Source organism: Setaria italica, chromosome III, assembly GCF_000263155.2.
Source record: "Setaria italica strain Yugu1 chromosome III, Setaria_italica_v2.0, whole genome shotgun sequence".
Taxonomy (NCBI): Eukaryota; Viridiplantae; Streptophyta; class Magnoliopsida; order Poales; family Poaceae; genus Setaria; species Setaria italica.
Genome location: NC_028452.1, coordinates 37,679,727 through 37,691,230, shown reverse-complemented (window position 1 = coordinate 37,691,230; position 11,504 = coordinate 37,679,727). Strand labels below are relative to the sequence as shown.

The 11,504-nt window shown below is 43.5% G+C and overlaps 1 protein-coding gene across 1 annotated transcript; it reads left to right on the top strand.

Annotated features, from left to right (window-relative positions):
* The first annotated feature begins 3,190 nt into the window (after positions 1-3,190).
* On the top strand, positions 3,191-10,877 carry LOC101765379 (quinolinate synthase, chloroplastic). Its single transcript, XM_004962544.3, has 7 exons — positions 3,191-4,384; positions 6,219-6,503; positions 7,125-7,343; positions 7,467-7,646; positions 8,415-8,930; positions 9,457-9,618; positions 10,296-10,877. Exons 1-7 carry the CDS (start codon positions 3,659-3,661, stop codon positions 10,362-10,364), a joined length of 2,157 nt encoding a protein of 718 aa, XP_004962601.2. The 5' UTR covers positions 3,191-3,658; the 3' UTR covers positions 10,365-10,877.
* The last annotated feature ends 627 nt before the right edge of the window (positions 10,878-11,504 follow it).

Sequence of the window (11,504 nt, the reverse complement as noted above, 5' to 3'; positions counted from 1 at the left end):
CCAGCATGAAACCCACCTTTCAGCAATAATGTCCACTGGAAATAGCAATGAAACAAATCAGAGGTCTCAACCTTTTGTTCAGGGAATAGTATGTTATCATCTTTATCTTCCCACGAGAGATCTCAACATATATTGTTCGGGATTAGTATGTTCACCATCGTTAATGTATTTACCCTCTGACCGCATGTGATATACTTACGTTGAGGTCATGAATTCTTCATGGATGAAGTAATCTCTAATATATCATGTAATTAGTTTTGTAATTAGTCTAGATTTAATACTCCTAATTAGTGTCCAAACATTGGATGTGACGGGGGCTAAAATTTAGCCCCCTCCTCCCAAACACCCCCTCACTCTAACGCAAATCGTTCTCGTGGTAAATTAATTCCTTGCATGGCGTGGGTCCCCTATGGCCGCTGGCCAGAGCAAGCCGCTGGAGGAGCTGGGTCAATCTATACCCTCATCAGCTATGTACTTTTCTAACATCATATGCACAAATTCACATATGCATGCAGCAGTAAAAATATTATTAACTAACTCATCTCATAGGCGCTAAGAATATTTAAATTAAAACCAGCTCCAAGTGCCCTTAATTAGCATATACCATCAAGGTAGCAGGAAACGTATAAGTGCTAGGTCCCACAATTATTCTAAGTATTGGCCGGCAGGTTCATAAACAAGTATATGTATATATGTACGCGCGGCTCAACATGAAATATTTTAACTATTAGCAACCCACCTGCGTACCATAGTTTAGTCTAACCATCCTTAATTTATTTATTTAAGCAACCACATGATGCCTCATTAGCGATGCACACACATATGCATAAGAAAGCTGGCTATACGAAATATTTAGGAATGCTCACAAGGATATAGTTAAGATATTAAATTAAACTTCTCTTAGCTTATCTATAAAGCATATGTGAAAATACAATTTATTTAGCTTAACTATATCTCTTAACAAGATAATTAATAACCCATAAGTACGGGGTATTACAGAATGGGTAACGGGTGGGACGGAGCGGAACGGCGGTGGCTGGTCACGCGCCGTGGCCGAGCGGTGCCGCTGCGGGGCGCGCCGGAACTACGCCGATGCGGCGTTTCCAGGCGTTCCAATCTCCGCCGGGGTGGCGGCGGAGCGGCGAGCCGCGCGGGCCGTACGTGCGTGGTGTTGGGCTGGAGAGAGACGACCCATTATCCTTGGATATAGTTTATCTTTTATTTGAAATGGTTTTTGAACTTGGATTTCCAATCCAAATAGAGTTGAAATTATGGGTTTGAGTAGGGCATGGAAAGGGGCCTTTTTGAGGGGTTTAGGGTTTAAAAAGTATGACTTGGCTAGGATGGGTGGGGTTTGTATTGAAGTTTGATTTGGGAATTAATATCCAATTTAGGTTTGAATATTAATCCCAGGACTTTAGAAAAGGGAGTATTTTAGGAATTTTGTTTCTAGGATTTGGAACTTGGGTTTGAGATGGGTTTCCTAAAACAAGCAAGTGTGTCACACATGTAGGTTTAATGCATGGTTTTTAAATTGAAAATAAGTTTTGAATATTTCAAGAAAAGGGATTATGCTATGTTTATTTCCCCTATGTGGTGATAAAAGGAAAAGGGGAAAATCAATATGTTGAAGATGCTCTTACCCCCAATGGCTAGGCACGCTGAAGCATGTCCTACGTGGAGCAGCATGGTAGCAACAATCTTTGCAGTAAGATGGGATGATGATGATGATGATGATGATGATGATGATGATGATGATGATGATGCATGCATGATGATGGTGGTTATATGGGTGAGTTGAAGAAGGAAAATTATCAATTCTTAACGGCAGGAGTCGGATCAAATCACATGCAACAAGTTCTCTGGACGTACCAAAAATAGATGAGATTTTGATTTGGAGAATCGTCTCATCTAAAATTAATGATTTTTTATGGGATTAGTGTATCCATTTCCTATTCTTATACTAATCACGTGCCTCTCCTCTCGTACTCCCTCCATTCCAAATTGTAGGTCGTTTTAAGTGCATATTTTTACTATGCACCTAGATATATACTATGTCTAGATGTATACAAACATACATAAACTAAAATACCAAAATAACCTACAATTTGGAATGGAGGGGGAGGGAGTACCTACCATCCAGTGCCATACGCTACCACTGTTCACGGGCTGAACCTCCCATGGCCGGAGCTTGGAAGCGCGCCTTGAGAGCAACTCCAGCAGATTGAGAATCCCCTTTCCTTTTTTTTTCTTCCTATAGGGGAATCCCGTTTCACAATTTGATGATATTGAGGAGAGGTGCTGCAGCAGATCTCATTTCCCCTTTCCCTTTCTATATCCTCTTACGTGTGGAGCCCATCTATCATAGGGTCAAGAATCTTTCTTGTTTCTTTCCCCTCCCTCAGCTCCTAGAAAAAGATCGGTGATGAGTCAGGCTGGAGCTGCCGGAGATGGGCGCGGCGACCGGCAATGGCCATGTGGCTGGTGGCGGGGGGGCACCGAGCTAGACCCGCTAGCGACGGGCGCGGTGGCCGGCCAGCAAAGGGACCGGCCCAGCCGGTTGATGCGATGGGACGGCGGGGTGGCAAGGTGGGGCAGCAGTGTGGCCAGGCGGCGCGACGGGATTGCAAGGCGGCAGCATGGCGCGGTGACCCGACTTGCCGTCGCAGTAGGATGACGACACGGGGGCCCTACAATATGGCCACGGCCGATGACCGGGCCGACGAAGCGGCGACGGCGACCCGCGCGGTAGCACGGTGGGACGGGGCGGAGGCGTGGGGGCCGGTGCGGCAGCCAAGCGCGGGCGGCGGATGGGCAACCCATGATGGCCAGGCACGAGAGAGAAGGAGGAGGAGGGAAGGGGGTTGAGAAAAAGAGAGGATAATTGAGAAAATAAAGGCGAGAGGGAGGAGAATAAAGGGGATTGAGAAAAATTATAGGGAAAGGGGATTGTGAAAAGGGATCTGGTGGAGCTGTGTTTTTCCTCCTCAACCCCCTTTATCCAGGGAGGGGGGATTGATTTTCCGTGCTCTGACCCTGAGAACATATCTGGTGCTCCCGTGGGTTGGTGTACTCACATACTCCCAACCTGCAAATGCACTTTTGAACGTGCATAAAAAATCCATTCAAAAATATGAATAAATGCATCTTGTTATCTTCTAGGATCATGCAAAATTTGAGGATGAGAAAAAATTGTGTAAGAAGAAAAAAATCAGCGATTGAACAGTAACGGTGCGGGTCTAGAGATGAACATGCGCAACCCGCAATATGAAGTGCTGATTGTACAGGAGACGTTCTCCTCTGAGCCCCTGAGCCCCTGAGCCCCTGAACGCGCCGCAGCGCAGTCGGTTCAGCTGTGCGGTGCGCGGCTAGTAGCGCATCCCCAGTGGCCAGTGTTGGTCCAAAGAACGCACGGATGACGGAGCCGAAGTTTCTCACTACCCTTCCCGCAGGCAGAGAGCCGCCGGCGCGGAATGCCGATCTCACCAGTCACCCCCACTGAATTCCCGCACCCGCAGGGCAGGGCCACCCACCTCGATCCGCCCACACAAAGCACGCACGCCGCCTCCCCGAATTGATCCCCCAATAAAAACGCGCCCTCTCCTCCACGTCTCCCCGGCCGCAAGCACCACCGCCATACCACCGCAAGTACGCCGCCATGGACACCGCCGCCGCCCCTTCCTCTCTCTTCGCCCCCGCCCCCGGCGCCTCCGCCAAGCCCCGCCTCGTGCTCCCTCCCTACCCCCGCGGCATCCTTCCCCGCCCCTATCCCCGCGCCCTCCTTGCCGTCCGATGCGCCCACTCCCGCGCCCCTCCCCCGCCCCCACCCCTCCCGCGCGCCGACGACTCCGAGGGCGCCGCCGCCGGCGCGCACCCGCGGCTCCGCCTGCGCCGGCTCGCCGAGGAGTTCCGCGCGCTCCCGTCGGACGCGGACCGCCAGCGCCGGCTCCTCTCCCTCGCGTCCGCGCTCCCGCGGCTGCCGGAGCCCGACCGCGTCCCGGGCAACCGCGTCATGGGCTGCGTCGCGCGGGTGTGGCTCGCCGTCCGCCCCGACGGCGGCGGCCGGATGCGCTTCGCCGCCGACTCCGACTCGGAGCTCTCGCGCGGGTACTGCGCCTGCCTCGTCGCCGCGCTGGACGGGACCACGCCCGAGGAGGTGCTCGCCGTCGACCCCGCCGACCCGGGCCTCGCGCCGCTCGGGGCCGGGATGACGGCGGCGCCGTCGCGGGCCAGCACGTGGCACAACGTGCTCGTCGCCATGCAGAAGCGGGCGCGGGTGGCCATCGCCGCGCGAGAGGGAAGGCAACCCGGGGAGCCGTTCCCGTCGCTCGTCATCTCGCGCGACGGCGCCCTGCGCGCGCAGGGGAGCTACGCCGAGGCGCAGGTGAGCTCCTCTTCCTCCAAAACTCGTTGGCTCATGCTTATTGCTTGCTCCGTTCCGTTGCTTTGATTGGTTGGTTGTTAGTTGGTCATTTGAATGCTCGGGGTGCTGTTGATCTGCCTCAAACGACGTGGCTTGCCTCAACAAATGGGGAATTGCTAGTATAACACTATAACTGATGTGCTGTCTCTTTTAGAAAATGCCTAAAGAAGGATGCGCTTTTGCTTGGGTATATTGACGTGAAGAATCTGCCAAGGATGGGTCCCCATTTCCTTTTTCCACAAAAGTTAGCACCACCGAATAAAAGATAGCTTTTCTATTGATTCTTCCATTTTTCCCTATTTGATCGATAATGAGCTGAGGAAAGGAGCTGACTCGTAGTCAGCTATGCGTATGGTCAAGAATGGAGACTAGGGAATAGACCGGCTAGTGTCAACATCACCCCTCCTTTTCCACTTTGTGTGGTCATATTGGCATCTTGCTTGCCTGGGAATAATATTTTTGTTTCTTGAAAAGAAAATATTATTTATTTTTACTGGAGAATTGCACTGTGTCCTTTCAACAAGGGTTTTCCCGTTTCTAATTTTTTGCCACAGAACTTTAAGGAAACTTTTATTGCCACACAAAACCCTCCTTCGTGATGAGATAGAGTGCTACACACACTAGGAGAAAACAGCTGCAATGCTTTTTGGTGTTGCCCATTATTGCAGCTGCCCAGTAGGATGAAAATAGGGATGCCCACTAGTTAGAATTAGCAGCCTGGAGGACAGTTGGTGATCAATGAATCCACACAAGAAGAAGTCGATAGTGTGTTCATGCCAAATTGCCAATGTCTCCTGGAGATTACTTGCAGCCAATACTACATGGACTCCGCATGTCATATCCCCGCGTGGCTAAGTAAGGAGGAGGGATGGGACAGCTGAGCAGCGGAGTGGTTACAATATGGCCTCTAGTTGGGCTGGATGGGCCAGCTGGCCAACACATGGAAGCATAAAGTCCATCTTGTCTTTTCTCTATTATTTTTCATGGTCTGGTGTTGTTTTGTGCCAAAAGCTTAAAATTGGCTTTACGAGGCCCTTGTTTACTTCACCCCCAACTTCCAACTTTGGCACTATGCAAAAAGAAGATTCTCCATCACATCAAACTTGCGATGCATGCATGGAGTACTAAATATCGACGAAATTAAAAACTAATTGCACAATTTTGTTGTACTTTGCGAGACGAATCTTTTGAGCCTAATTAGTCAATGTTTGGACAATAATTCACAAATACAAACGAAACGCTACAGTGTGCTACAGTGCTGTAACAGTAATTTGGCACCTCCCAACTTTGCCAACTAAACAAGGCCGAGATTTAAAAAACAATATGTACTAGACGAATTCCTGAATCCTATTTTCTAGAGTTTGCCTAGTCTGACACTCGCACCCTTGTCCAGGTAACAGTAAGAGTGCATGATGTTGATTATGCTTAATGGAGCTGTAAAGCTATTAGGTGACTCCCCCTTTCCCAGGATTGTTGATAGTGTGTTCATGCTAGTGAAACTCAGAGATTAGTACCAGCACTCTGTGGCTGTAGTGGTGCTCAGTGGAGCTGCATAGCTATGAGATAATTTCTGACGTGCGAACTTCTTTGTGAGGCCTGTCACTCTGTCACCTGCATCGACAAACGTGCCAACTTACATATTTGTAGAAAGGTCTGTTACTTTAAAAGTTAATTTAGTTGCGAATCTAATGAAAGATGTACAACTTAAATGGGCTTCAATATTGCATCTTTTTATTTTAAATTTTCATCTTGATATCTTCATGAAGAAACTGACTACATTTAAATGTTATTGCAGGCGATGTTTTTATCTCCTAATGAGTCCAAGGTTTCAGAACTTGTGAATATCCTTACGGAGAAAAAAATTGGTGTTGTTGCACACTTTTATATGGATCCTGAGGTACAAGGCATACTCACTGCTGCAAAGAAACAGTGGCCCCACATCCACATATCAGATTCCTTGGTAATGGCAGATAGCGCTGTTAAAATGGCTGAAGCAGGATGCGACTATATTACAGTGCTGGGTGTTGACTTCATGTCAGAAAATGTTCGAGCAATACTTGATCAAGCAAGATTTAATAAGGTATATTTTTAGTCAGACTTATGTTTCGACATGTCCAACTAATTGTCATACCCATTTGTCACTAAGAGCATATTGCTAGAGTCAAGCTAGTTTGAGTAGGTTTATATATGCACTTTATCAGGTTACTCTGTTAGTGATGATAATGTCATCTGAGAACCTTCATATGAAATTGTTTTCTTTCTACTTTAGGCACTGTGTCAATACACTATGCCAGTTTGTTAGTTTGGCTGAATACCAGAACAATCCTAGTCTGATCCCGTTAATACTGTTGTGTTAGCATATATGTCATTGTGACCTAGCATTCTCTGAAAATTGAGCAAACATTGGATGGGATTATGCAAAATATGGAGAAAATTGTAGTGGAAGAAGATTTTGAACCATAACCTGACTGTCTAAACAGAACACAATGACCTACTGCCGCACTTGCATCCATCTAGGTAATAATATATTTGGCTGTATTCACTATCTATCATGTTTTCATAACTCTGACCAAAGGTTTAGTCTACATCAGCATATCCAGAATGTCATTCTTCATTGTTTTCACATATCGATATCCATCACCACAACCTGATGGCTTCCCAACCCCACAAACTGTGGGCACTAATTCTTATGGTTATGCAGGTTGGTGTTTACAGAATGTCCAGTGAACAGATTGGCTGTTCGTTAGCTGATGCGGCTTCAAGTTCTGAATATACTCATTTCTTGAGGGAAGCATCAGGATCTTATCCTTCTTTGCATGTTATTTACATCAATACTTCTCTGGAAACAAAAGCTCATGCTCATGAACTTGTTCCTACAATTACCTGTACCTCTTCTAATGTTGTTCCAACTATACTACAGGTATTTGTTTTGCTTCTCGGTATTACTGAGTGGACATTATTTTGTTCTCTGGAATATATTTCATTTTTTTTATTTTGTTGGTCCTTTATCAAGCCTTTTAAGTTTTAACCATCTGTATTTTAGGCATTTGCCCAAATACCAGACCTTACTGTCTGGTATGGTCCTGATTCATATATGGGTGCAAACATAGCAGATCTATTTCAGAGAATGGCTACCATGTCAGATGAAGAAATTGCAAAAATACATCGAGATCACAACAGGAAATCTATAAGTTCATTATTGCCACATCTACACTACTACCAGGTTTCTTCATGATTCTGTTTCGTTCATGTGCCTTTGGAAGATTATTCTTCGAAGTTATCTCTAATTTCAAGTTAATCCAGAGTGCTTGTAACGTCATTAAAGTTACACTCCTGTGATCTCAAATTAATTTGTACAAAATTAAACTTTCCATCTCAATCTTGAGAGTTCTTGTAAAGTATATTTTCTTTCTCAATTTATGCTTCCATTTTGTTTCTATAATTATTCAGATTTACAAAGATCAGATTATTAAATCACAGAAATAATGGTACCAAACTTTGATTGTTGTTTTATATATAGTATGAAAAAAATGTACAGACATTAACAGAGCTACATAGTGTATATGCAGAGAAGAATGCTGAGACTAGATTTTGGATGATCACACACAGTCCTCTACTAGTTGGTTAGACTTAAATTTCTGCCCTAACTGTGTGTTTAGCATTTTGGCCACCACTTAGACATGGTTTATTCACTAGTAAACCTGTGTTAGTTTAACTATGAACTAGCATATACAATAATAAGTTTTTTTTAGTTCCTCAAATGTTCAAAAATAATTAGTTGAATTCATTAGCTCTTGGGGCAATGGCATATTTGCATGGATCGTTAGATTAGTTGTATTGTTCTTTTGAATTGGTTGAAATCTGTCTCTGTATCATAAATCTGTTAATGAAATGATCTTTGTTTCTTATTATGACTTTTGTCTCATTTGGTTTTAATTGGTTTCACATCCTCTAGTTTTTCCTTTGTTAATAACTGTTTGCTGATATGCAGGATGGTAACTGTATGGTTCATGACATGTTTGGCCACGAGGTTGTGGAGAAAATAAAGGAACAATATTGTGATGCATTTCTGACAGCACACTTTGAGGTCCCTGGAGAAATGTTCTCTTTGGCAATGGAAGCAAAACCGAGGGGAATGGGAGTTGTTGGATCCACTCAGAACATCTTGGATTTCATCAAGGATCATCTGAAGGGTGCTCTGGACAGAAATGTAGATGAACATCTTCAGTTTGTGTTAGGAACAGAATCAGGCATGATCACTTCAATTGTTGCTGCTGTCCGGGAATTATTTGATTTGTATAGTTCTTCTCAGGAGATTGCGAACATTGAAGTAGAGATTGTGTTCCCAGTTTCATCAGATGCAGTTTCTAAGACATCTACCAATGGTTCCCATCATCTTGGTTCTTCAGTAGCTAGTGATTTAGACAATCTTACTGTTGTTCCTGGTGTGAGTTCTAGTGAAGGTTGCTCCATTCATGGAGGTTGTGCCTCATGCCCCTACATGAAGGTTGGTGCCACCTTTCTGTTTGCCAATAATTTATATTTTTTATGCAATATAATACCACTTCCTTACCTGCAGCCTTTATAACAGAGTTCTACCCTAGTACGTGATCTACCACATTTTATTTCACATGCATTTTTTATTACCAATTTGAGTATTGTTTGTATCATCCATTAGAGTGGAAGACTGCAGTATGTATATCTGAACACAGAAATAGAACACAGAACTAGAATCTTTCTGACATAGAAAGTCAAGCAAAAATGTATATGACTTCACAAAATTTTTGCCTCAGGAATTAATATTCGCTACTTTTGGGCATATAATGACTAATTTATGTTTCGCCTTTTTCTTTTTCCACGATTTGTTGGTTCATGTGGAATCCCTCAGATATACATGGCAGAAGTGCTGAAACAAAATTCCTTTTACAAAATTCAGTAATTATTGTTATGATCTTAGAATGTTCTATTATATCTACATTATGCCAAGTAAATTATGATGTGGTTACTGATAAATGCCTCTGAACTGTATGCAGATGAATACACTAGGGTCGCTACTTAAGATTTGCCATCAACTTCCTGATAGAGATAACAAATTATCTCTATATGAAGCAAGAAGATTTAATGTTAAGACTCCTCTTGGAAAATCGGTTGCTGAGGTTGGGTGTGAGCCTATTTTGCATATGAGGCATTTCCAGGTCTGCCATCCTATTTATTTTCAGTCCTGATGTCCGATTACCATTATTTCCTTCTAATCCACTTTGCTATACTGCTGCTGGTTTCCATTTCATGAACATTCAACTTACAAGAGTTCCCTTGTTGCGTTATTCTACAAAAAATGGTCTAAATATTTTTGGTATTTTAAAACTTATTTTTTTCTGAAAGTTCAAAGGCCTTTTGAACTAGTCGCAGGATTCAAACTGCCAAATCCTTTTGAGATACGGCACATTTCATATCTCACTGATAAACCTTATACTCTTTACCAGTAATTTGTTAAAACAATCGTAACCATGTTCCAGAGCAATCAATAAAGCACTCTCTTAATCGCTAAAAAATGATTTACCAATTGTTTCCCCTTGAAGTGCTAGCTATCCGAAGATCACACACGTGTTTCCTTAAAACTAAGGAAAAACTTGTTTCAGAAAACCCCATGTTATTTATTTTTGAGGATTTACTATGTAGCAGTAAGCCACAAATTTGATGAGGTCGACAGTACTCTCACTTTTGCTCTCGAACTCATTTGTGATAGCAATACTGAAAATGATATAAGTCTTAACATCTCTTATGTTCTCCTTTTGTGTTCGGTTTACCTGTCAATTCTACTACGGATTTTCTGTTTGCTTCTTTTTGTTGTGACTTTGTGCATATCTTTCAGGCAACAAAGAGGTTATCTGACAAGCTTGTTCACCAAGTTGTCCATGGTAACGGAGAGGAACCTTCATGATAGCCATTCAGCAATACTTTTATTAGTTTTATCCAGGTGGTTGTGGTGAACGTTTTCAGTTGAGGACCTCAACTGAATGCCATGTTTAGCTGGCATAGCCCCAAAGGGTGCACTAACCGATTTTGCAGCATGTGGGGTTTTTCGTGTTCCTGTATTTGCCGGTGGAGAGAAAAATGCCCATGAAATGCAAGTTAGATAAATTGAGCTGACCTAGTTCCCCGTCATGTCCTATATATGTTCGACATCTGTTGGGCAAATTCATGCAACAAGATCGCAAAACAATTCTATGCGGCGCATGTAATGGATAAGGGAAAAGATCATGTGTGTTGTTGGAAGCCTGTATTAAGTATGGATCTTAAGTCATATCTCAAAACTGAATTCCTGCACTTCTGTGTTATATTCAAGCCTTATTGGGGAGCTGCTAAATCCTGTATATGGATCATGAGAACTCAACATGCAGATTCCTGGTACTTCGCTCATCGCAAAATGTTTGTATGGGATTGGGCCTACTTGTTACCGAGTTTTTGTCATTGTATTTTTTTTACTTATTCCTTTTTAGCTTTTTTATCAAATATTTTCTTTTCGGTAAATTGAGGGGGTGTTTGGCTCAGGGGAGCTCAAGTTTAGTCCTGTCACATCGGATATTTAGATACTAATTAGAAGTATTAAATATAGTCTAATTATAAAACTAATTACACAGATGGAGTCTAATTCATAAGACGAATCTATTAAGCCTAATTATCCATGATTTGACAATGTGGTGTTACAGTAATCATTTGCTAATGATGGATTAATTAGGCTTAATAGATTCATCTCGCGAATTAGCCTAGGGGTTCTGCAAATAGTTTTATAATTAGTTCATGTTTATTCATCCTAATTAGCATCTGAACATCCGATATGATAGGGCTAAACTTTAACCCCTGGTATCCAAACACCCCTTGAATGCATGACAGCTTGAGAGGTCGGGGTACCGTGGAAGTGTACGTCCACAACCACGTGCAATTTTGTGAGCATAGATGTCACATGAGCATGAATTTGTTTTTCTGTCACGACTTTTGGGATGTGTTGGGGGGAAATATTAACGGCCCCCTAACACACACCTTAAAGAAACAAACATGAAGGCCCAGGCCCACCGAAGCG